We start from the raw sequence: 27,750 nt of genomic DNA on the forward strand, positions 1-27,750 counted from the left end.
CATCACCACGCCCGGCTCTGGGGCAGTTTTTGATACTCAAAAACTATATGTTCAATAAATGCTGAAAAAAATTCTTTAAACTGTAACAAAGGTACAAAAAGTAGATCATCCTTGGTTCAAAATACTCTTACATGCACAGTTCACTCGTTATATGATTAATTTTTTTTTTTTCGGTACTGAGGATGGAACCCAGGGGCATTCTAACTCCAAGCTACACCCCCAGCCCAATTTTTTTATTCTTTATTTTGAAACAGGGTCTCACTGAGTTGCAAAGGGCCTAAGTAGTAGCTGAGGCTCTCCTAGAAACCCGATTCTCCTGTCTCAGCCTCCTAAATGCTGGGATTACAAGCATGTGCCCCCATGTCAGGCTGATTAAGTTATTTTTAATGAAGCAATAAACTCCCTAAAATCTTCCACCCCAAACAAGAATTAACACCTTTACAATAAACTACATGTAACCACACAGCTGCTCATCTCCAATTCTAACCCCCTACTTCTCTCACCATCATCTGGAATTGTGTGTTTATCATCCCTTGTCTTATTTTTTATACTATTTTAATTAACTTATAAGTATTCAATATAATAATTTGCTTTTTAGTTGTTTACATTATTAGAAATCTTATTGTGCTGTATGTAATCTTTTGGACCTTCTGCCTTTTCACATTTTATATTGCTAAGGTTTGTCCATACAACTGGGCTTCAAAACTGTTGTTCACTTTGACTATTATATATAATGCATTTTGACTCACTATAAGAAAACCAATTTTCTCATTCACAACTCCACTAATGAGCAGTGTGCTGTTGCCAGGTTTTTGCTTTTGTGAACAGTAATACTTGTTTTATCTATTCTTTTGATATACATGTGTGTGATTATAGGGTATAGGGTATGATTACAGGTTATAGGGTATGGTCAATTTTAGAAGATGAGGCCAAATTTCTTTTCTAAAGCATTATACCAATAATACACTGTTATAGTCAGAAAATGAGGCCCTGTGAATCCTTGTCCTCTTCAACACTTGGGTTATCAAATGGTCTAACTTTTGCCAATTATGTTTGTAGGCATCCTGTTTGCTCTGATCACTAACAAAACTGATCCTGTCCACGTTCCCTGGATGTGGTTTCCTCCTGTGTGTGATGCTCATCCACTTTTCTGTTGGGTTGTTTGTTCTTTCCTCATTGATTTGTAGTTCTTCACATAGACGTCTTCGTCGTCATCATCATCATCATCATCATCAACTTCTTCCTTTTTTTTTTTTTTTTTTGGTACTGGGGATGGAACCCAGGGACATACTACCTCTGAGCTACCCCTCAGTCCTATTTTTTATTTTTTGAAACAAGGTCTCACTAAAGTTGCAGAGGGCCTCACTGAGCTGTGTCCTCCTGTCTCTGCCTCCCAAGTACTGGTATGACATCACTCCCAGTTTTCACATATTCTTGATACTCATCATTTGATGGTCTGTGTGTATTGTGGATACCTGCTCTCACTCTATAATTGACTTTATACTTTCTTTAAACTTCATGGCTCTACTTTCTAAAGTTCTTCGTCTATGATTTTTAATGAAAAATCTTATTATTAATTCATTTATTTTAGTACAAGATGTGAACCCTGAAATAGTATAAGCTTTAAAAGTTTTTCACCCATAATCAGTGATTATTAACAAATTGTAGTTGGCAAAATCAACATGAACATGTTTATAGAGAAGGAGTTTATAGCTTATATCTCTTTTGTTACTGGGGACTGAAACCCAGGGCATTTTACCTCTGAGCTACAACCCAGCTCCCTCCGCCCCCTCAACTTTTATTTTGAAAAAGTCTTCCTAAGTTGGTAAGACTGGTCTCAAACTTGTGGTCCTCCTATCTCAGCCTCTCAAGTACAGAAATTACATGTGTGTGTCACCATATCTGACTTATCTCTGATTCTTAGAGGGGTCATGGCTTAAAAAAAGTAAAATCACTGCTGAGATACTAAGGCTACTCTGGTTTCTAAGGACTGTGAGGTTAGTGTCAGTGTAATGACTGGTAACAATCATTATCAGGTTTCTTCTTTATTCTAGTTAAGTGCCCTCCATTCCCCCTATAGATTGTGTAAGTACAATTAGTAATTGTTTTTTCTTTTAAAGGGCTGAGAGGGGGTTAAAAAAAAAAGATGTGATCCTATCTCCTTCCTCAAAAGAGACAGTGTTTTTCTTTTTACCCTCCTCTAAACTGCATTACTTCAAGAATATATTACATTTTCTAGTATATCTTTTAAAAACTGAACCAAGCTGGGCGTGGTGATGCACACTTGTAATCCCAGCATTCAGGAGGCTGAGACAGGAGGATTGTACTTCATGGACAGCCTCAGCTACTTAGTGAGGCCTTTTGCAACTCAGATGCTCTTTCAAAATAAAGAATAATAATAATAATAATAATAATAATAATAATAATAATAAAAGATAGGGCTGGGGGTATATCTCGGAGGTAGACTGCCTCTGGGTTCCATCCCCAGTACCATCAAAAACAAAACAATAAAAAACGGAATTGTATTTTTTGTTGTGTTTTATTTCAATCAAGACATGTGATCCTTTGTTCCAGTTCAAAAACCAAAACAAAGCTAAAAAGGAAAATACCAAGTCAGAATAGTTTCTGGTTCCCCTACAGCTTATTCCAAATAGAGAAATCTCTTTTACATGCTAGGTAAAATAAAATAATGGGTAGACAATCATATAAAATATGTCAAAATGGGAGCAAAAGCAGCCACCAGTGTGGCCTAAAGGCAGAAATGCTGAGCTGTTTCCAGTGGGTTGCAATCAGCTGAGGTTGAACACTGTTCTCCCAAAGCTAACACGAGCAGTTTCTTGCAGTTAATCATTTACCATGAACCTGCAGAGCCAAAGTTGAGTGATGTAAAAAAAAATTTTTTTTTTTTTTTTTTTTGCAGATCTGGGGATGGAACCCAGAAGCATTTGACCTCCGAGCTATACCCCCTGCCCTAGTTTTTTTATTCTTTATTTTGAAACTGGGTCTCACTAAATTGCAGAGGGCCTCACTAAGAAGCTGAGGCTGTCCACGAACCGCGATCCTCCAGTCTCAGCCTCCCAAATGCTGGGATTACAAAAGTGCGCCACCATGCCCGGCGATGTAAAAACTTTTAAACTAAATTATTGTTAACCCGTTTGTTAAGATCAATAGCCCAGGGAAATTTCTGTCTTTGGAATTAAAATTTTCCCAGATCTCACACAACTGCCCCATCCCCGACTTGGTTAAGACCCTTGCTAAACATGTGCTGCATGTACCCTGCACCTATAATTTAACATTTTCTCTGGTGCAAGACCCTAAGCTCTATGAGCACCATGGTTATTTTTCTTTTTTGCTACTTTATTACTAGCAGTATTCTAGCACAACATCTGGCACACTAGTGAGGGCTTCAGAGATACTGCTTAATTAACAAGACAATTTTTTTTCTTCCCCTGTGGGAAATGACATACAACTCACAGGTAACTGGATCCTATGTCAACCAAAGTACAGTAATAAAAGAAAAAAATATATTTCTGGAAAATAATTAAGAGTTTCAAATGTGTATTTAAAAAGAACAATAGCCAGTTTGCTTCTAAGACTTATAAGTAAGCCAACTTCTATCTTATGATTTGTCCAAATCAGAGTCACAATTAGCCAAAAGGTCTTAAAATATTAAGACAAGAATTAAATAAATGTTTAATTTTTTTCAGATTTTAAAAAAGAATTGCTGCAAAGACATAGCAATGTGGCATGAGAATGGTATGAAAGGAATGGTATTAAACTACTGCCAATCATGTGACTGTGAGTTTTGTTACAGATGGGAGAAGCTTACTGATAAAAGGCTTTCAAAAAGATATACTAACTAAAAATGTATTCACATCTCAGAGATGAAAAAATATATGTTCTGTGTAAAATTATGAATAAGACATGGTTAACCTGGACAACCATTGGTGGGGGGGAGGGAAAATGGGGGCGGGGGGGGAGGGCACCAAATATAGTGTAAATGTATACTATTTATGTTCAATAAAAAAATTGTTATAAAAAAATAAAAAAATAAAACATAAAAAAATAAAAATAAAAATAGGTATAGGGGTGTAGACTGGAAGTAGAATGCCCCTGGGTTCAATGCTTAGTAACACACACACACACACACACACACACACACACACACACACACACACTGTTTAAGAGCTCTTCTACTACCAACATTTTATAATCTATGTTTACATTTTGTGTGAAAGTTTAATGTATCTAAGATAAATATTTCTAGATAAAAATTTCTTCTGATGTTAACATTCATTATTGCAATAAACTTTTCAGTTATATTGAAAAAAAAAAAGAAAAAATATATGTTCAATCTGATTAATCAGGGAAACCACACTCAATATATGAAAATAAAAGACTTTTTTTTATAAAAAAAAGAGAAAACAAACCTACATCCTGCAATCTTAACTCGGTGCTATATGCAACAAGCTGATTCACAGCTCAGTTATACCATGAATTCATACGCTTTAGTCATCAGTTCTAAAACACTTTTGGTTCAGGGCCACATTGTTTTAAAAAGTTATTAAGGACCCTAAAGACCTTTTGTTTGTTGATTGTATCCACCAATCTGTACCATATACAAAATAAAAATAATTTTAAGAAATACTTAGTTATTATTTCAAAACAAAATCTATTATATGAACATAATTTTTTCATGAAAAAAGCTGTGTTTAGGGATAATAGTTATACGTTCTAAATCTCTTTAATTTCTGCTGGATTCTCCTCTCGGGTTCTGCATTTAATCTAGTAGATTATATATTTATGCATTATCACATGTTAGGAAACCTCTAGAAAATGTCATTGACTACTCTGAGAGAAGAATGAACAGTGAAAATAAGTCTTAGTAGATTTTGAAAACAGTCAGACCTCCCCCACTCCCTCAGGCTTTTCAAAAGTACCATTACTACGGTTAAAGCAAAACGAGCAGGAGGCCCCTGATCTGCAGCCGATTCTGTATAGGAATCCTGACACAGCAATGTAGCTGTATAACCAAGAGGCCTTCCTTTAACTGACTAGTTCTGGGAGGAAAAACTAAACTGAGCTTAGGCCAATCATATATCCACGTAAGGCAAACAACAGTGATTAAGCCAATCAAGTAATTGTGAAAAACATGAAATTGTACGGAAAATTGGAAATCTTTAATTTACCTTTGGACTGGTTGCCTTGCTCCCTCTCTCTTTTTCTCCCTCCTTTTCTTAAAATTAAAAAAAATTTTTTTTGGTGGTATGGGATTGATCTCAGGGGCATTCTACCTCTGAGCTACACACCCCAACCTATTTTTTTTTTTTTTTTTTTTTTTTGTGAAACAGGGTCATTAAGTTGTAGAGGACCTCAATATGTTGCTGAGCTAGCTGTGGACCTGCAAACTGGAAAATCTCCAGCATCATTCTACCAAGAACTAGGATTCTAGACATGCGGCACCATGCCTGGCTTCTCCCCCTCCCTCTTTTTTGTGATGCTAGGGATTGAACCCAGAGGTATTCTACCTTCGAGCTATACCCCTAGCCCGATTTTTTAGTCTTTGTTTTGAAACAGGGTCTCACTAAATTGTGGAGGGCCTCACTAAGCAGCTGAGGTTGGTGGTGAACTTGAAATCCTCCTGTCTCAGGGTCCCAGGTACAGGGATTACAAACATGTGCCACCATGGCTGGCTTTCCTCTTTTTTTAAAAAATGTGTTTATTTGACTTAATAACTATTTAGTTCAAGCCACTATAAAACAATGACTATGTATATACTAAGGCAGAACCTCAGTTGATTTACTTTGCTTCTGCATTCAGCTACAAAAGCCTGTCACTCACACTGCTAGAACAAAGCTCTCTGAAGTAGTTCTGGTTTTGAGTGCTGCTGGAATCATGACTGCCTCTTTGTTCATATAAACTCTGTTAAAATTTCCCCTCAAGTTTTTCTTTTAACAAAGGAAAATGGGAACATGGCATAAAAACGGGAAATGAGAACTTATTTTGATTCTGGTATATCACTCCAGGCGAGTGATGGGTAGAGGTTCCTAGCCTTGTTTCCTGCTCCGGGCTTTGGGAAGCACGGTGTGTGCTGCAGGTACGTGCCCACTGGATGTGCAGAATACTCTGAGAGGCTGCTCACGACTTCTGCCTCAATGTGGGAGCATGGCTCGCGTCCAGAAGGCAGGGACTACTTTACTTATGTCTGTATGTAGATTGTTATCTCGTAGAATATGTTTCCCCTCTGAAATCCATGTGACTTTCCAGATGAAGGCCCCACCAGCACACAGGACAAGCTCTAGGCGCTGTATTCCTATTCCTTCCTAGAAGCTACATCTTGGGAGTCCTTTCCAGAAAGTATAGACTCAGTAAATATGCAATAACTTTGTCTAATAGTTACTAAGTGAAATTAACCTATTAACAAAAGTAAGGCAGACAACCAGCCCAAAGATAAATTTCAAAATTCCCCATTATCTGTACCATTTCACACAGAAATGAAAAAAGGTATGTAGTATATAATTGTGTGTGTGATGAAAGAGAGACAGAGAAAGAATATGACTGATTTGAGAAAGGTGATAACCATGCAGTTCTTTCTTTGTGAATAAAAACAAACAAAACACACTAGTCCTTTCACAACTTCTCTGCAGTTGGTTTATGTAGATGGGCTGAAGATGGTGATAAAGAAGGGAGAGATGCTACAGTGGCTGTTTTGAAGGCTCTTGTTAATTAGCTCTCTTATGGGCAAACCATTCTGTGGGGTCAGCTTACCTCATGTAAAGGGGTCACACTAAGGCAAAAAGTAATTATCTAAAAAACTTTAAAAAACCCCACCAAAACCTCATGGAAGTTCTAATTCAGATGGTTTGGTGTGGGACCCGTGGACTCTGAAGAAGCACCTCTGGTGACTCGAAAGCTCACGGATTGCCAGACACGGTGGAGCATGCTTATAATCCTAGTACTTGGGGGGCTAAGACAGGAGGATCACAGGTTTGCGGACAACCTTGACAACTTGGGAGGCCCTCTACAACTTAGTGAGATCCTGTTTCAATATAAAGAATAAAAAATAGGGCTGGGGGTATAGCTTGGAGGTAGAAAGCCTCTGGGTTCAATCCCTAGTACCATAAAAAAATAAAATAAAGCTCACTGATTGTGAACTCCACTTTGGAAAACTGTCCTTCCAACTATACAGTACTGGTGTGACACCAGAGACCAGTGGTTCTCACTGTGGCTGCAGACCTCCAGAGGTCCCGAGATACTGTTAGAGGGCTGTAAAGTCAAAACTATATTTATAACTAAGACGCTTGTCTTTTTCACTGTGGTGAAGGCCTTAGCTCAAATCAAGGCAGTGTCACTAAATTGTATTAGTAGCTATTGGGTTCTTCACCGCCAAATACTTATGGGTGGGGGCAGGGAAGCCAGTTTCATTTAAGAATGCTTTTGCGGAAGAAGTAAAACTTATTTAGAACACAGCTTTTTATTATGACTATGTGACAAAATGGAAAGAGCACATATGGCACTTCACTTCTCGATGCTGAAGTCTAACAATGTGGTAAAGAAAAGTGCTGTAGGGTTATCTGAGGGGCAAGCTCAACTAGTTGCTTTTTTCATGGAACACCAGTTTTACTTCACAGATTGACTATGAGACAAACTGGTTTTTCAACATGAACTGTTTTCCCAAAAATGAATAAAAGGATCCCATCATTTCAAGAAAATAACAATACTTGTTATGATAAAGCCTGATATATATATATAATCTTTGAGAAATTCTTATCACTATAAAAAGCTCAACAGTTTTAGCCAGGCGTGGTGGCACACGCTTGTAATACCTGCGCTTGGGAGGCGGAGACAGGAGGACAGTGCAGGTTCGAAGCCAGCCGTGCTGGCTTAAGAGACCCTGTTTCCAAATAAAAATATAAAATAGGTCTGGGAGGGTAGCCTAGAAGTAGAAGGCCCCTGGGTTCCATCCCCAGTACCACACACACACACACAAAAAAAAAAGCTTAATAGTTTTAATACTTAAAATTTTTCTAATGAGATTGGGGTGGATATTAGTAGATATAATAATTTGATATTGTATGGTAAATGTGTCAGTATATGGAAGATCTAAAGAGTTCAGTGAATCAGTATTTTCCAAAAGACCTAAGTATTTTATTGTAAAGTCATGCAATAACATCTGTTCATAGTGCAGGGTCAGGACAACACAATTTAAAGCAGAACACAAAAATTCAGGGATATGGTTTGAGATTTCACATTACAGTTAAACTTGAAGAAGCTATCCTTTATCATATTTTGTGTGGTATCAAAGAAAAATAGCACCAATTATTTGAAAAGGTTATTCCAATACTCTTTTCTCATCTAATATATACTTGGGTGAAGCTGGACTTTCTTTCCATACTTTCTCCATAAAACCTACTGTAATAGTTAAAATGCAATATAAAAATCCAACTATCTTCTGTTAGGTCAAATACAAAATATTTGCAAGATTTTAAAAAATTTGCTATGATCACTAAACTAAAAAAAAAATTAGTTCCTTATTTAAGAAATATGAGTTAACCCGGGTGTGGTGGCAAATGCTTGTAATCCCTGCACTTGGGAGGCTGAGACAGGAGGATCGCACAGGTTCAAAGCCAGCCTCAGCTACTGAGTGAGGATCTCAGCAACTTAGTGAGACCCTGTTTCCAAATAAAATATAAAAGAGGTCTGGGAGTATAGTCCGAAGGAAGAAAAGCCCCTGGGCTCCACCCTAGTACCACACACACACACAAAAAAAATACACACACACACACACACACACACACACACACACACACACACGGAGGGAGGGAGGAAGGAGGGAGAGAGAAAAGGAAGGTGAGGAGTTGAGTGCACATGAGCTCGAGTGATTGAGACTGAAGTGACATTGGGGGAAAGCAGTCACTGTATTTAAAGAAAAATATCTGCCACAATTTTCTTAAACATAGCCAACTTTAGAAACCACTGAAACTACTGCTTGTGACCTGTTCCTTTGAAAAAGCTATGCATTGCTGCCCCCTAGTGGCAATTTTGAGTGAAGACCTGGGACTGAGGTGACATATATTTTAAATATGTAAGGCTTTCATAATCTCATCTGGTCCAACTCCCATTTTGTGAATAGAGAAAAACAACAGTCAGACATCAGTGAAAAATAGTATAGTAAATGCTATGCTATGGGTAAGCACAGTGTGTGGTAAAAGTATGCAGGAGGGGGCATGCTTTTTTCTACTTAACAGTTTCCAGAGGCAACTGCTTCTGAGCTAAACCTGGTGAATGGGCAGAAATGAAAGATGAGAGTACTCCAGTCAAAAGGGACAGAAGATGCCAAAACTCAAAGGTAAAACATTCCATGACTTGTTCAGTAGTGAAGAGAACAGCACTGGTCAATTCTGACCTTGACAGGTACCATGTATTAAACTCATTTTCTATTTTATTTAGTGCAAACAACTCTATGAGATATTATCCCTTTACCAACCTTGGAAGGTAATGGACCATAGCTATTTATAGTTATTATTACTATTTACTTAAAGTTTGTTTGGAAAGTAGGTACCTTTTACTAAGACTATTGATCTTTGGAAAAGCTTAGTCAAAAGCCCAGAAGTTGCATCTATATATTTAAAAAGATTTACTGAAAATTGCTTTAAAAACATTTGGGAAAAAAATGAAATAGGTCAGATGTATGTTTATAAGGCTGTTGGGAAAAGTTGGGGAGAAATACTACTCTATTAAATTGAATAAAACTTTGTTTTAATTAAAATACAGTAGAGGAACCAGGCATAGTGGCACACGCTTGTAATCCCTGCGCTTGGGAGGTGGAGACAGGAGGATCACGCAGGTTCAAAGCCATGAGACCGTTTCCAAATAAAAAAGTATAAAATAGGTTTGGGAGTGTAGCCCGAAGGTAGAAGGGTTTCCAGGAACCCCAGTACCACCAAAAAAAAAAAAAAAAGAAAAAGAAAAAGAAAAAGAAAAAAAAATACAGTAGAGGAAAAACTTTCTTTCCCTTTTTCTAATTTCTACTTTTAAATATAACCTCACATTCGAGCATGAGAGTAGAGAGGAAGACTAAAATCAGTTGTGTGTCTGAATCTTGTCTTCACCACATATCAACTATGACCAGTGACAGATTACTTAACTTTCAGCTCTGCACCTGCAAAATGAGAAGAATGAGAAGAGTAGCTCACTCACTGGACTGTCATGGAGAATACATGAGAACACATTATGCAGTATATAAACCTTTCAGCAGGTGTCAGGCCCCTTCCTCGTTTCTCATCTCTGTATTGTCTAAGAGTCCAAAGAAGTTTGCCTTACTTTCTTTGATGCTGCTTCTGTAGGGCTGCCTCGGATAATTGTCCTTGAAGGATCAGTTTTCTTTGCTTATCAATATCTCCTTCCATTCGAGCGAAAGCATGTGAGCCAATGAAAGAGAGATCAACTCCCAGGCCTTCCTCTTCCTCTTCTTGGTTACCTGCAACAAAAATACTACTGTCAACAGAGAGCCTATGGAAAACTAGAGTAAATGACACAGACTGTGACTGCTACTGAAGAAGTGACTATGAGGTAACTAAAAACACAGGTTGATTAAGGTTAGTTTTGGAGAATGAAATCGAATAAGATTTAGGCATCTATAAAACTATGGATGTCCATGTGTGACAGGTTTAGGAATATGTGCAATCAAACCAAGATGATCTGGGTGTAACTTGAGGAAGAAGAGTAGAAAGTGATCAGAGGAAAAAGAAGCAATTAGACTGTACTGGGCATCACATGGCCCATGGCACAGCAACTACAAAAAGTATAAGCAGCAAAAGGTTGGGACCAAGCCGGGCGTGGTGGCGCACGCTTGTAATCCTGGCATTTGGGAGGCTGAGACGGGAGGATCACGGTTGGTGGCCAGCCTCAGACACTTAGTAAGGCCCTTTGCAACTTAGTGAGACTCTGTTTCAAAATAAAGAATAAAAAATAGGGCTGAGGGTATAGCTCGGAGGTAGAATGCCCCTGGGTTCCATCCTCAATACTGCAAAAAAAAAACCCAAAACAAAAAACAAAAAACAAACAAACAAACAAACAAACAACAGGTTGGGACCATTTATATATCTCACTAACCAGCACATAAATCCTGGCTCTTTTGCCAGGTAGCATTCTGAGGACCACAGGGTACGGCATACATTCACTAAGAAATCTTTCAACTGTAACTTAGCATCCTGGTTTTCTATATTGGCCATACCAGCACAATCATTTGGTACCTAAGAGTTCTCAATACAAATTAAGAAGCAAACTTTCTCATCTATCAAAGCAATCCTTATGAGTCTGGTGAGTAGAAGCCACTACCTTAGGAACAGATCTTCTCTTATCATGATGTCCACTGCCTTATGGGACCTGTTAACAATAAAAACAAACAGACCAACAAACATTGGACTGTGGGCAACCTCCCAATGTAATGCCATCACCTGCAGCCCAGCTTGGTGGACCATCAGATAGAATTTCTCCACAGCGTCTGCACTACCACTGTGACCAGCGAGGAGGTTATAACAGCCTGATTTCATTAAAAATTCCCTGCAAATTAATCTTTCCTCAACTCCTCAAGCAAAGCCACACACACACACACACACACACACACACACACACACCCCATTTTAATTAAAACAGATATGTATTTTCAATCATATATATCATACATAAAACAGATTTAATATACTAATTGAAAATATTTATGAACACTTAAGGTCTGTGTCTATAAGGTATATTTTCTGAGATATAAATGCAAATCCAACTTCTTTAAGAAGGGAACCTTTTGCCTAATGAGTTAGTCTTATCTACTACCCAGACATGCCATTTCAAATTGGTTTTACTATTCCCTGTTCCTTATCACACTAAATGCATTTTGTGAAGAACTTTTAAGAAGCTATAGAAACGATTATTTCCAAATGACTCAGAAAATATTTCAAAGATCTCTTCTATTAGAGGCTCCTCCAAAGTGCATAGCTACCTGCTCAGCAAAGTGTGGTTCCCTGATTTGAGGCTGCTTATAATCCCTTCAACTCAATTCGTCTGTCTACTCATGTAAAAAGGAATCAGGTAGCCTACAGATTTTAGCTTGGTGCTCACTTTTTGGAGGGGTAGAGGAAGGTACTGGAGGCGGAACCCAGGGGCATTCTACTTCTGAGCTACACCCCAGCTCTTGAAAGTTTTATTTTTAATTTTGAAGCAGGGTCTCTCTAGCTTGCGAAGGCTGGCTTCTAACCTGTGATCCTCCCAAGTACTGGGATCACAGGTAAGAGCCCCTGAGTCTGGAAAGTTCTCATTTTTGGAGGTGTTCACAGTAGAACTCATGGTAACCCCTTTGTTGTTTCTCAAGGTCAGGTCCCACCACTTGGGTGTGTGAGGCATGTCTCACGGAAGGGGCTTATGATGATGTACGTGTGCGTGAAGGTCAGTGCAAGCTGTCACACACAACAGACTCAGACAGACTGGATTCATCCTAGCATGCTCTGCTCCCACTATTTCAACCTATGTAAGTATAAAGCCTAAAGAAAGAAAGCGAATGGTTATAGTATTCTTGTCTTCCTATTTAACTTTATGTTTTTTAAGTACACTGTTAAAGCTGTTTAAAATCTTAGATGAGAATATACTTCACTTCCTTAGCAGTGTCCCACATGAGACTGTAATCTTCATAAGGCTGAGAATGTTGTTATATCCACCTTGGAATACCTGTTGCCTACCATAGACTTGATGTAATTTTTGATTACCTATCTACCTACATATTTATTTTTTTAATTTAAAGTACAAAACTCAACAAGAATAAGGCAATGAAAACTTCCAAACTGGTCTTGATCTTAAAGTCTGGCCAATAGAGAGCTTCCCGCAGGCTAAGCTGAACTTCTGACTCCTTTAATGATTTATTTCATTGGGACATTAGCTTGCATACCAGGTAAATTAAGAAAGGCAGAACTCTAGAACTCACCCTCAGGAGCACCAGGTTTTTCACTTATTCTAATCTGCCGTTCAGGTACCACAGGCTCCCCTTCTGCATTTCCAATGTCTGCAGGTAGGTATGGCAATGATCGACTCTCTTCCTTTAATGACCTTGGGAAGTACAGAGGTAGCAGCTTTTGGTAAGTAGCCTGTGTCAGAAAAGCAAGGCATTCTGTGAAAAATAAAGGCGTAATTAAGTACCCTGAGCAGCACTTAAAGCTGTCTATATACAGTGAAGTCAGCCTCTGTCAATAATAAAGGCGTGTGTGTATGTGTGTGTGTGTGTGTGTGTGTGTGTGTGTGCGTGTGTGTGTGTGTGTGTGTGTGTGTGTGTGTGTGTGTTGTGCTGGGGATTGAATCCAGAGGCATTTTACCTCCAAGCTACACCTCCAGACCCATTTTACTTTTTATTAGGAAACAGAATCTTGCTAAGTTGCTCTCAGACCCTTACTAAACAGCCAAGGCTGGCTTTGAACCTGCAATCCTCCTGTTTCAGCATCCCAAGTACTGGGATAACAGGAATGCACAACTATGCCTGGCTACCAGTTCTGAGCTCAGAAAGCATGCCATCTAGGACCCTCAGTTAAGATCAAGAAACTATTAGCCAGTCTTGCGCCACCAAACCTGGATGTCTAAGTCTTGCCCCTCCTGCCCTCCTCCCCTCCCCACCTTCACTTAAAGAGATACCTGCCCTTCAAGACTCAGCTCTGCAAGTTCAGTGCACCATCAGGCTCGGTGTGACCCAAGTTTAGTTCCTGAGGTGTTTTGTGTTTTTTTAAAAAACATTTCTAACTACTTTATGCTAGGAATTATTTTATCATTACTCAGCATTGTTCATCAATTATTTCAAACTATACTAAAAAAGAATAACATAGTAAAACAAAAACAAAAACAAAAGAATGCTGGCATTGCCTACAAGAACAATAAATCACTCAAAAAGTCATTCTTTAGTTTTCTTGTGTTGTCCACAGGACTGTATTATGTCCTAAGCAGATATGTAAGAAGACCAAGACACAGTTTTATAGTATGATTCTTTTTTTTACTCTGAGCTACAATTCACACACTATCGAATTAACCTGTGGAAACTATGAAATGCAGTGTTAATGTACTCACAAAGTTGCAAAATCAGCATACCACCACCTAATTCCAGAATATTAACATCGCCCCAAATCCATTAGCAATCACCCCCCCCTCCCATTCTTCCCTCACCCAACTCCTGGCAACCACTAATTTTTATGTCTCTATGGTTTTGCTTATTTTGGACATTTCATAAAAATGGAATATAATATGTGTTTTTTGTGTCTGGTTTCTTTGATATAATGTTGTCAGTATAATTTAGCAGTATGTACTAGTACTACATCTAGGAATTGAACCTAAGGGTGTTCTACTTCTGGGTTACATCCACAGCCCATTCGATTTTTTTTTTTTTTTTGAAGCAGGATCTAAGTTCCTGAAAACCTAGCTAAACTGCTGAGGCTGGCCTTGAACCTGAGATCCTCCTGACTCAGCTTCTCAAGTAATGGGACTATAGGTGTACATCACCACATCTGGCTCTTCATTCCATCTTACGGCTGGCTGAAAATATTTTATTATATTTTTATGCTACATTTTATGAATTAAATATCTGATTTGTTTGTACTTTTTAGATATTATATTGCTGTAATATTTGTGTACAATTTTTTGTGTGGACTTACATTTTAAATTTTCTCCTGTGTTTAAAAATTTATACTGTATACTGGTCATATGTATATCATCTTTGAAAAAATGTATATTAGCTATTTTTTTCTTATTTTCTGTATCTTCTAATGTTTTCACATTTTACTATTTTTTCCCTTTCTTACTTTAATGAAACAATGAGAAGCCAAGTAACATGTCCAGAAATACAAACCTGAGAAATATAGAAGATAAATTGAAAAAAGCACCCTAAATAAATAAAGCTTAATAAGACAAAAATAAAGATCTGGCTTTTTAAACTGATTCTGAATGAAGCCAAAACATTTTAAACCTACATATGATACAACATAGCTGGCGTGGTGGCGCAAGCCTGTAATCCTTGCGCTTGGGAGGCTGAGACAGGAGGATCGCACGGGTTCGAAGCCAGCCTCAGTTACTTAGTCAGGCTCTCAGCAATATAGTAAGACCCTGTTTCCAAATAAAGTATTAAATAGGCCTGGGAGTGTAGCCCGGAGATAGAAGAGCCCCTGGGTTCCACCCCTAGTATCACCAAAAAAAAAAAAAGAAAAAAGAAAAAAGAAAGAAATACAACATATACATTTCACAACTCAGTGCCAGCCCCAAGGCTGGGCTGCAGGCAGGGAGCCCAGTCAAGGAGCAGTGAAGGAGCAACCAAAGCCTCACCAGTCCAGAAGGAGTTTTTTAACTTTGCTGCTCAAACAAAGCTCAGGTTACAAGGTGATGTCCTGAGCGCTAACACAGGACAACACCACACTGCAAGACTTCACCTACAACGGCAAAGCAGTGGAAAATAGGAATAAAATGCTCCCCCTTGACTTGTTTCTGGACTCCAATATCATCTTTTTCAATGAATGATGGCAAGGGCCAATGCACAGATATGCACAGATAATTAGGAATTGTTGTGAAAAACTCAGTAAACAGATAATGAACAGACAAAGGGAAACACAAGTAAAAGTAATATTTAAACAATGCAAAGTAATTAGCAAAATACCTCTTCAAGTTCAGAGACAGCAAATACTACTTTCTCAATGGTTTCCCCATGAATCTCTAAGAATCTTCTTACAGTACCTAAAGAAGAGAATAGAAAAATTTTTCAATAAAATATCAATGCATAAAAAAATCAAACTCCTCAAAGTTTTATTTTTGTAATAGATTGCTCCTCATTTCCTTCAGGTCTCTGCTCAGCAACCCCTTATCAGAGGAGCCTGTCACACTATTATCCTTTACAAAAACTTCTCTGATTTGCTTTCCTCCAGTACAACTGTTATACATAGTGTACGAAGTTTTTTATTTACTAAATATCTTCTCTGCCCTCAATCCTCATCCACCAGAATGAAGCTGCCCAACAGCTCTGTGTGTGTGTGTGTGTGTGTGTGTGTGTGTGTGTGTGTGTGTTTACTGCTCCATTACCAGCGTCTGTTGACAGTGCCTGGCCAGGGAAGATGCTGACTCTAGACAATTCTTTTATTCAGCACATTCCTCTTATTCCCTGGGGCCTTCTCTTTGACTAGAATGATCTAGCATAAGCAGAAAGTACAGTGTCTTTCCATTCATTTAGCAGATGTCCTACTCAGCACTTCATCCACTTACAAAACCCAAGAGAAGCTTTTGTTTTTCTCAACTTCTATGTTATCCTAATTTTTCTTTATTAATTTCATAATAACAAGACCTAATGGCCCTTTCTCAATTTTGAACTTACTGGAGATCTTTCTAGCTTTAGTCCTTTAATGCCCAATGCCCTTACCTTTAAAAATGTCCTACGGAGGGCTCTGTCAACAGCACTCTATTTTCTTGATGTACATTTCCTTAGCTCACTAATTTGCTGGTTAGGTTTTACCTCAAATGCTGATGGATTCCAAATCGTTATATTATTTTCTGAGCAAAAGAATCTAATTTACCTATTCCTTACTGCACATATCAAACTCAATGTGCCCAAACCTGACCTCAGAAGCTTAAAGTCCTAACCTCCATCTTCTTCTCTGTATTCTTTATCAACATCTAGCCAGTCACCCAAGCTTAGATATTTCCTTCATCCTGCATTTTCAAAGGGTTGCCATGATCTTTTAGTCCTATTGCTAACATTTATGAAGTCTATTCTTCTTTGTTTCAGTTACTTTTTAGGTTCTCAGTGCTCAACAGACTCTGGCAATAAACTTATAACTGTTTACTTCTTTCATTTGCAGGTCTACATATTTGTTGTTGCCTGAGCTATCTTATGTTACCAATTCTTTATTAAATATTTGAGATGGCTCTGTGCTGTTGATAGGTTAAGATTCAAAAATAAGAAATCGGATGCTCTCCCTATTATGTGGAAACTAGAGAGAAAATGGGTCATAGGAGGAACTCTAGACAAAGAAGGAGATATTACAGATGAGCAAATAAGGCGACCTAACTGAGGGGATGGGAGGGGGGAAGAGGGAAACTCTCTAATGTACATGATGTACTTTAACAAACATATCAATGTCAATCACTAAGCCAAATATGAGAAGAAAGGAGGGGAAGGGAATGAATGGGGCCAGAACTGGGTAAGGGCTAATTGGGTGATGTGCAGATGGAGTCTCCACCATCTTGTACCCCATTAAGATGTATGACTACAATGCACCAATAAAAAAAAAATAATAAAAAAGAACTAAAAAAAAAAAAGATTCAAAGTCTCTAGCATGACTCTCCTTATTGTAACCTCAACTATGCAGCTCCCACTACTCCTCAGTCCTAGTTCCACTCATCCCCCATATCTCATGCTCTAGCAAAATGTGCTTCCATGCTATACTCAAAACATGCCACTTTTATGCTGCCTCACTTACAGAGTTATCTTTTACTAGACTTATCATTCATCTACCATTCTCTTACTGAACTCTTACTTATTTTCAAATCCATTTAAGAACCATCTTCTTTGCATAGAACACTATCCCCTTCCTTGGGCTCTTCTTATACAGGATAGTTCCCGACTTGTGATGGTTTAAGTTTGACATATGATTTTTCAAATTCACAGTAGGTTTATTGGAAAGTAATCCCCTCTTAAGTTGAGGAGTATCTGTAACTTTTTCAACATCTTGATATTTGTAAATATCTTACAGCATTTTAGAGCTGGACTATTTTAAGGCCAAGTATATTTTATATTATTATATCAATTAAGGCCTAGCAAACCTTGGAGCTGTGAATTATTCAAAAGTAACTGGTAAATGAATGAATAATTTATATGCATATTGCTTGCTTTGGTCAACATTATATTTGAAGATTCTAAAACGGCAGCCTCATTTGCTAGAAGATTGAACAGATATTTATGGCTCTCCGTGGATTAAGTAACAAATTTATTTTTCATTTCTCCCTATATTCTGCTATACTACTTTAAAAATTTTATTTTATCTTATTTATTATAAATTTTAACAGTTACACATTTAATGCTCCTCAGCACATAACTGTACTATTGTTTTTGGAAAACAAAGTACAATGCCAAAGAGTAACCAAAATGAATTCCCTCAACAGAGTTCATTTAGAAAAGTAATTCTGCAAAAACAGGGAAAAAGAATGATCTCATGACTCTTTTTTAGTGCCAATTGCCAGTCCATGCTGTTCCTTTCAAGGTTTAATCTGTACAGTATTCTCCGCAGTCAATCAGAATGTCATGTGAACACCATTTAACTAGGGACATCTGGGACAATAAAATCCAAAGTGGAAGCACAGTAAGAACACACACCTTCATCTCTTTCTCCCCACTGTAGCCTCTTGTATATAGAGCAGAGTTTCTGCATAGTAGTCACTCAAACTGTTGTTGCGTGGATAATAACCTATACATTTACTGTAATGTGAATGTTTCTTTAGGCTTTTTTGGAAGAATAACTAAACTGCATATGAACTAAAGAAAAAAAGCTAAAGTCTTAATACATCTATAAAGAAGATATGACTTAGGTTTTATTTTTCCGAACTGGGGATTAAACCCAGGGGTATTTTACCTCTGAGCTACACTCTCAGCCCTATATTTTATTCTTTATTTTGAAACAAGATCTTAAAATTGTGATTCTCCTGTCTCAGCCTCCCAAGTACTGGGATTATAAGTGTGAGCCACCATGCCTGGCTTTAGAGTAATAATTTTATACATTCAACTATCTTCATAACTTTGAATGGAGATGTCTTCCTGTACCTTATATTTAAAGTCTAAAAATAGCTTAAGGATCATCTAATATAGTTTCCCTCCCAAATGAAGACTTTTTATAATACCATAAAGCTTCTGTGTGAATATTCTTAGTGATAAGAAATTCACTAGAATACTTTGTTTCAGACAATTCTATCTCAAGTCAAGCCAAAATCTGTCCTTACTACTGGGTTTTAGATCCTGCTTTCTATAGTTGGGATTATGTATAATCCTTACAGGAATCTATAAACTTCCTGAAACAGCATGCAAATTCTACACTGGTATACATTCTTCTGGATAAAGAGTCTACAGAGCTGGTTCCTTCTATGGATGCTCAGTGTTGTTTATGATACCTATGCTCAAGAACTGCTGCTCACAAAACACAGCACAGACTAAGTCTACATTGAGATTGCATCAGAAATTTGGAGATGGGCATGGTATTTGCTAAAAGCATGTTCTTTAGAAGAATACCACTAACATTTCAAGCTGTTTACCTGCTAGTTTGTCAGTGTCTCATGAGCTACAATCTCCAGAACTAAAGCTAGAAATTGAGATGTGGTCTGAACCCAGATATAATACAGTAAGATCATGGGCTCTCTTGAGCTCTATCTATTTTTGGCCCCGAGGATTGAACCCAGGGCCTATATTCTATATACTGAGCAATGCTTTCAGACCAACAGTGTATTTTCATATCTGGCTCATACTGATTTGGCCCAGTCTTTTTTAAACCTAAATAAATGCAAGATTTTATATTTAAATAGTACAAGTGAAAGCTATTTTTTTTAACTGCAAAGTGCTATACAAATATGACATTATGAAATCTGTTTTAACTGTACTGTTGCAGCCTGTTAAGATTATTCTGAATTCTAATTCAACTAGCCAGTGCATTAACTATGCTTTGTCATTTGCTATCACTTTCAAATTTTTTACATCTTCTAAGCCTTTATTTGAATGGATAAAAATGTCAACTGAGAAAGTAACTTGAGAACAACAAAATCTCTCAATAGAAACTTTCCTCCAGGGTGCCATGGTCGGTTAATCCATGAATCTTCTCTGTCTGAGATACCACTTTAAGACTTGACTTATGTGCGGCATCTCCAGTATTACTCACGAAGTGCTATGTGTGTTGCGTCCTCTAAAGGATAGCCTCGTTTTGCAGAATTGATGACACAGAATCCAACAGAAGACATTGACTGCTCTCTGCAATCAAACAAAAAACAGAGAAGTTGCACGATAAGCATTTAGAACACATAAATAATAATCTAAAATCAATTTCAAAACACAAATCAACCTCTCTTTCCCTACCTCAACAAATTTACTATAATAGTTAATCTAATTATACTAACATTCACACGAAATATAATTTATTCACGCTCTTTGGGGATACATATATCAAGACAAGACTGAGTAAAATGGGAACAGGTTAAATTCTCAAATCACTGAAATCCAATCTATTTATCCTGCTATGTATAAAAAGATAATTGATTTTATCTTCAGGAGCTTCCTAAATTTCCCAAGTGCCTCAAATTTGATTTCCACAGCCTGGTTTCATCTTTAAATCCAGGCCTTTAACAATATATGGCATGCCACATTCAGGAATTGAGTAGACTATACTTTGCCAGCTGAAGGACGTTCCTGTAGCAGCTGTACAGGGAACTCTCAGCTGCTGTGCGATAGCGGCTCTTGTACTTGGGTCCCACTGTGTGAATGATGAACCGGGCAGCTAGATTGAATCCTTTTGTCAATTTTGCTTCACCTGTTCGGCAACCTGGGAACAAAGGAAATATATATATATATAAATCTGGAAGTATGGAAAAATAAATCAAAGCATAAATCAGAGAAAAATATTAGGAACTTTAAGAAGTTTCCATTAAAAAATATGGATTGAACATATACATTTTTCTCTGTTCCTTCTCAAAATGACAGTGAATCAATATAATAGAAATAAGCACAAGAAATATGGGTGAGAACATGAAGCAGAGAAGTACTATCAAAGTTTTAGAAAGCAGAAAGCCCAGGGACTAGGAATGACCGCCTGAGCAGAGTATAGGGACTTAGCAGCTTGGACAAATGGGGCAAAAACATAAAGCAAGCTGGCCTGTTCAGCATCAGTGTTGGCTCAAGACAGGCTCCTGTGACTCGGACCTTGGGTCTGCCACATTCCTATCTTAACACTGGCAGGTGCTGGGCCTTATCATGCCTTGTGTTTCCTATTGAAGGAGGTTACTAGTAGTACTCATTTCATAAGATTTAGTTAATATATGCAAAGTTCATACATACATTAGGTATTATTATTGTTCTTATTACTGAGGAACACTAAAGATAAGTTCAGAAATTAGAGGTTTTAGGTACTTCTATATGCCCTGTTGTGAGGTGGAACTAAAAAGAGGTGGCTATCATCAATGCATAAAATCAGTCAAATCTGCAACTTCTTCCCTCTGCCAAAAAAGCAAGGTGATTTCTTTACCATCATGGCAAACAGGAAGTTTATTCTCTGGAGATATTGAGCCAAAGGGTTCCAGGACTCCAGAACCCTAGGCGTAACTGAAAAGAGGGGATTTAATTAAAGTGTTAGTAAAAAACACAGACGTTAACTGGTTTCTGAAACAAAATACCTAGGCTTACACCCCTGGAGGATTCCTTTCTGGGCAAGTATAAGACCCAAGCCAAAGGACCTACAGATTCGATAACTGAGGCAAGCACCCCAGCGAGGCCACAGGTCTTCCGCTCTCTCACCTGCTTCCAGACTCACCAAGCAATACCTTTTGCTCACTGTTATGTACCACAGGCGTATGCTCCTCAAATCCACACGCTGACACCCTACCCCTCAGGAAACAGTGTCAGGAGCGGGATCTCTGGAGATAACTGGATAAGGTCCTGAGGATGGAGCCTCATGAATGGGACTGGTGTCCTGCTGAGCATACCCAGGAGCTTGCTTCCTCTCTGCCATGGGAGAAGCTGGCAGTCTCACCCAGAGGAGGTCTCACCAGACCTGACCTGCGGGCTCCCTGACATCAGACCTCTAGCCTTCAGAAGGTGAGGAGTAAAAGTCTGTTGTTTTTAAATCATCCACCTGGCGTACTTTGTTAGACCACCCTGGACAGAAATCTGGACACCTAGCTTCCCCTTAGCTTTTCAGTTCCTCCGTCTTGAATACAGAAGTGAGGGCAGCCTCTAACTAAAACAAAGGAGGAACATAAATGGTGTTCAAGAAAACACAAGGTAGGGAAGGGAACTTAAAAACAGCCTCAAATCCTGACACCATGAATACTTTCCTTGGGGAAATAAGAAAAGGTACAGTATCTCTGAATCAAAACCAGGATGCTATGTATAAAAAAAAGGATACTCAGAGAACAGGAAGTATGCCTATATAATAGTTATAGCCAAATAAAAACTATGACAGCAGAAATGAAAGTTCAATAGAACAGTTAAAACTAAAGTTTAGGAAATCATCCAGAAAGTTAAAAAAGATAAAGGATAATAGAAAAGGCAATTGGAAGATTATTATTATATTTTTATTTTTTTGTGGTACTGGGGATGGAACCCAGGGGCTCTTCTACTTCCGGGATATACTTCTAGACTTATTTTATACTTTAGTTGGAAACAGGGTCTCACTAACTTGCTGAGAGCCTCACTAAGTAGCTGAGGCTTCAGACCTGTGCGACCCTCTTATCTAAGCCTCCCAAGCACGGTGATTACAAACGTGCACCACCATGCCTGACAACAAATGGAAGATTAAACAAGAAAGAACAACTAAAATTAGGATTTCTTCAGAGACAACAGAGAGTACAAGAAGAAACTCTTAAAGAAATAAAACAAGAAATTTCTCAGTACTGAAAGACATACATTTCTAGACATGAAGAGCCCCATGAAGGCAGATCATTGTAAAATTTAGACTATCAAAAATAAAGATGAGATTATAGAAAATTATCTGCATTATCAATTACTTAGGAGAAAAATTATACAGAAAGAATACTAGTCTGTTTTATAATGAGTTGTAAGTAATTGTATAGTCATTTCTTTTTGAGTACTAGTTTGAAAATCATGAATTTGGTTTCAAATAACAATAACAAAGGGCCTCTAGGTTGGTTAATAAAAATTAATACTAATGAGAAAAATATGATTCTAAGCCAACAGGGTTTTACTATCTTAATTTCCAAAGAAATATTCCCAGAAGCATGTTCTGATAAAAACACAAATAGCAAGCATAAATTACTTGAGAATACATCTGCTCTTGTAATGCACTTTGAATTTACCAGTAAGTCAATTCAGAACGTAACATTTGATATCTAGGATATATTTAAGAAATTTTCTACCAACATAAATAATGATTAAAAAGCTTATTAGTGCAAGAAAATATACAGTCAAGAAAATGCTACCAAAGACCTAATTGGCTATAGTGACTGTTATTTCAAAATTCATCAACACCACAGAGGAGTTTTACTGACAGTATGATCTTAAGGCCCAGCTTTTAACACTTTGTTAGACTTTCAAAAGCTGTTTTTTTATCTATCTATCATCTATCTATGTTGTACTGGGATGGAACCCAGGGGCATTCTACCTCCAAGCTACACCCTCAGCCCTATTTCTTTTTATCCTTTATTTTGAAATAGGGTCTCACTGAGTCTCAAAGGGCCTAAGTAGCTGAGATTGTCCGCGAACGACAATCCTCCCGTCGCAGCCTCCCAAATGCTGGGATTACAAGCATGCGCCACCATGCTCAGCTTCAAAAGCTGTTTTAAATAAAATAAAATAACAACAGCTATAGCTACATGATTTTCTTACATAAACACACTTCTTCCAGGTAGAGGGACATAAAAATAAATGTTTCCTAGGTAATGATAGACCTTAGACAATCCACTCACCTCTAAGTTTCTGAAGGTCCTCCTTCAAATCAGGCCCTGCAAACATGAAGATACTTTCTGACACAGGGTTCTTATCTGTGAGACTTTCATTGCTGGTGTTCACAATAGCTGTGCAGTTCAGTAAAGCCACATCTCCTTTCCTATGGAAACAATAAAGAGCAAGTGGGGGAAGAAGAGAAGGTAAGAGACCTAGTTTTGAATTCTTTCAAAACATTTTCTATTCACCCCCTTCACAACATTGCCTTTGCTCGCTCATAAGCTAAGCAATAAGATAGACAAGTCCCTTGCTCAAAAAGTTAAATGGTGCCAGGCATGGTGGTGCACACTTATAATCCTAGGACTTGGGAGGATCTCAGGTTCGAGGTCAGCCTGAGCAATGTGGAGAAAATCTGTTTCAAAATAAAAAAAATAAAAAGGACAAGAGGTGTAGCTTGGAGATAGAATGCCCCTGGAATAAATGCCCAGTACCAAAAATAATAACAATAAACAAACAAACATATAGAAATACACAAATATAAGTTAGCTGGTATCTTAGAGCTTAATTCGTTTACTATGTGAAACTCACAAAACCATCACATCATATATTCTCTTGTTACCTATTTCTCTTTCATTGTAACAGAATGCTTACAAAGCTGAAAGTGGTTGGTTTAAAGAATTTAGAAACGGTGGTATTACTCCAAACAGTCAAAAAAGAAACAATCCAAATGTCTATCAACTGATGAACTGACAAATGTATGTATGGTCCTATAAAATAGAATATTATTTAGCCAAAAAAAGGAATGGGGTAATGATCTGTACTATGTGGAAAACATTCTCCTAAGTCACAAGAACCCCCTCATATCAATATAAAATATAAAACATAGGCAGATCCACAAAGACATATATCAGTGATTGTCTAAAACTGAGGGACTGGGGGAAAACTTTGGGCTGACAAAAGCATTCTAAAATTACCATGAGGATGGTATACAACTCTATAAATAAACTAAACACCATGAATTTTTTTTTTTTTTTTTTTGGCGCGGTACTGGGGATGGAACTCAGAGGCATTGTACCTCAAAGCTACACTCCCTGCCCTATTTTTTAGTCTTTTTTAATTTTTTGAAACAGGGTCTCACTGAGTTGCAAAGGGCCTCACTAAGTAGCTGAAGCTGTCAGTGAACTGCGAACCTTTGTTCTCCGCCTCCCAAGTGCTGGGATTACAAGTGTGCACCACCATGTCCAACTGGATTTTACAATTTAAATTGGTGAATTACATGACATGTTAATTGTATTTCAATAAAGCTCTTTTTAAAAAGCAATGAACTATCCAGAATAGTGGTACACTCCTGTAATCCCAGTACTTGGGAAGCTGAGACAGGAGGACTGTAAGTTCACGACTAGCAAGAGTAACTTGGTGAGATCCTGTTTCAAAAAATAAAATAGGGCTAGGAGTGTAGTTCAGAGGTAGAATGCCCCTGGGTTCAATTTCTAGTACCACACACACACACACACACACACACACACACACACACACAATTGACATAGCTGAACTTACAAATAATTATGCTGAATGAAAGAAGCTTGACAGAAAATGAAATATGATTACATTTATATGAAATTCCAGAAAATACAGGAAAGGCAAGAAAAATATTATAAAGTAACAAAAAACAATTATAACTATCTTAATTACAGTGATGGCTTCATGGTTATATATACATGTCAAATTTGTTAAACTGTAACTTTATGTATACTTTAAAGCCTGCATGGTGGTGCACGCTTGTAATCCCAGCATTTGGGAGGCTGAGACCGAAGGATCGCGGTTCACAGACAGCCTCAGCTACTTAGCGAGGCCCTCTGCGAGACCCTGTTTCAAAAAAATAAAAAGACTAAAAAATAGGGCTGAGAGTGTTCCTTGGAGGTACAATGTCCCTAGGTTCCATTCCCAGTACCGTAAAAAGTATATTGTATGTCAATTTTAATAAAATTGTGTGTGTGAGAGAGAGAGGGAGAAGAGGGCATGAGCATGCAGGGCAATATTTCAATGCTAGAGCTTACAAAAAAGAAGTTTAGAAGAAAATATGTGAAAGTGTTATACAATATAGTCAAAGAATTACCAAAGAACCACTTTTCCATTGATATCCTTGTTATAAAGAAAGGGTGATCTAATATTATCTTCCTGAAATGTTTTAGCTGTAGCATCAGAAGAATTCAGTTCATCTCCACATGAGTCACCCCAGCTCCGCAGCGTGTCCACGTCCACAAACTGGGAAGGCGCTCCCAAGGGATCCATGGAATGGGCAGTTCAGCTTGTCTTCCTCCAAATTCCTCAGCAATTCAGTGTCCCTTGGAGACTTTATCTTAAGAGAAAAGAAAGCATCCTTTTAACAGAGAAGCAAAGTTATTACTTTAATTCTCTAAATAAAAAACAAAAGGTCTCTGTGAAATGCTTCAACAGTACATTAAGTGATTATAGCCACTTAAATGGTCCCCATTGAAAATAATGAACAACAAAGAATTGCTACAACACTCCCAAAAACAGAAATAAAGGAGGACTGTTTAAGCAAAAATCCTTTCCCAAGAATTAAAGCTATTAAAATAATCACATGGCCCACCAGTTTTACTTTCTAGATACAGGACTACTCATTCAATAGTTGCTGAGTACCTATGATTTTTTCTCAGAAGTGTTAGATGCTACAAGAAATAACATGCATAATTTAAAGGGTTCAGTCTGAAGGTTTCACCCAAGTAGCAAAGATGATAGAGGAGGCATGGGTTTAAGAGGCGATACGCAAAGGCAGAGCCAGCAGGACTGGCAATTGACATGATGTGTGACAGGATGTGGACTGTACTGAAGGATCGTATTTAGAAGAGGTGACAGGAAGACTTAGAGTGTCAAGTACTAGAGTGAGGTCATGGGAAATTTCACCAAGAAAAGGATACTTAATTTGCCAATAAGTCAGGCATTCCAGTAAAATGGTAGATTCACTAGCCTGATTAACCTTTGCGAGCATCTGTTGTTTTAGGTACTGTCCAAGGTGCTGGGCATAGACTGGTGAATGACAGAAAGTCCCTGCCCTTAGTGAGCTTATGTTTCAGAGTGAAGAAATTAGACGATAAAGAAACAAATCAGCATCTGATAGAATGACCAGAGGCAATTACTATAGGAGAAAGGGTGACATCTGAGCAGGAGCTCAAGTGAGAGAACAAGCCAGGCGAAGCTGACAGGGTTTTAGGTAAGGAAAGAGCAAGTGCAAAGTCAAAGGGGCAGGAAGGAATGTGCTCTGCTCCAGGAGGGCCAGGAGGCCGTCTAGCAAGAGCAAATGGCTGAGTAATGAGGGGAAGGTGAAGAGGTTGGCACGAGAGGGAAAGGTCAGTCCGCGCAACTTGTAAGTCATGGGAAGAAGTCAGATCTTTTTCTAAATAAGAGGGAAAGCTCTTAGAAGCTCTTGATCAAGATAATGACTAAACCAAAATAATAACTGAAAAGATTACTCTAACTAGAATGAAATCAAGAGGGGGCAAGAGTAGATGCAGAGACCAAATAGGATCCTGAAGTAACCTAGGTGAGATGTGGGGAGATGAGAGTGTTAGATTTGGAATGTGATCTAAAGAAACAGACAAGGAGAGGATGAGCACAGAAGGTGGGGTGGGGTCAGAACCCAAGAGGACTCCTGGGTTACTTGCCGGATTGGCTGAGTAGCTGGCAATGCTCCTTACAGAGGAGAGAATGATCAGAGCAGGTTGTAGGAGAGAGTGAGAATCAAACGATTTTTTTCTTCCTAAGTCTTTTTTTTAAGTGTTTGAGATGCTCATTATATTATCAAGTGTTTATGTTAATTAAACAGGCAACTGATTATATTGGGCTAGAGCTCAGAGAAGAGGATGGGCTATAGATATAAATCTGGAAGTCTCAGCATACGGATAGTATTTAAAGGTATAGGAACTGGACATGATTGCCTGGAGAATAAATGCAAATAGGGAAAAAGAGGTCCAAGGAGTGAGTCGTACAGCAAAATTGAGAGCTTGGAAGAAAAATAAATCAGAAAGTGAGACAGAGAAGGGATGATTAGAAAGAAAGGAAGACCAGAAAAGTAC

General features: G+C 38.0%; 1 protein-coding gene across 2 annotated transcripts in view; it reads right to left on the minus strand.

Moving 5' to 3' along the window:
- GDAP2 (ganglioside induced differentiation associated protein 2) overlaps nucleotides 1-25,945 on the minus strand; it is a gene marked incomplete at both ends in the record, with an annotated part of 49,513 nt that extends 23,568 nt beyond the window's left edge. For both annotated transcript variants that reach the window (XM_080691155.1, XM_080691156.1), the window contains 7 exons: nucleotides 10,324-10,480; nucleotides 12,974-13,133; nucleotides 15,671-15,747; nucleotides 19,923-20,011; nucleotides 20,426-20,579; nucleotides 23,677-23,816; nucleotides 25,770-25,945. In XM_080691155.1, coding sequence (XP_080547281.1) covers nucleotides 10,324-10,480; nucleotides 12,974-13,133; nucleotides 15,671-15,747; nucleotides 19,923-20,011; nucleotides 20,426-20,579; nucleotides 23,677-23,816; nucleotides 25,770-25,945 — 953 coding nt within the window. The remainder of the gene's footprint in view (nucleotides 1-10,323; nucleotides 10,481-12,973; nucleotides 13,134-15,670; nucleotides 15,748-19,922; nucleotides 20,012-20,425; nucleotides 20,580-23,676; nucleotides 23,817-25,769) is intronic.
- Between the last annotated feature and the right edge of the window lie 1,805 nt (nucleotides 25,946-27,750).

The sequence above is a fragment of the Muscardinus avellanarius genome, assembly GCF_963383645.1.
Source record: "Muscardinus avellanarius genome assembly, chromosome: 3".
NCBI classification, from domain to species: Eukaryota; Metazoa; Chordata; class Mammalia; order Rodentia; family Gliridae; genus Muscardinus; species Muscardinus avellanarius.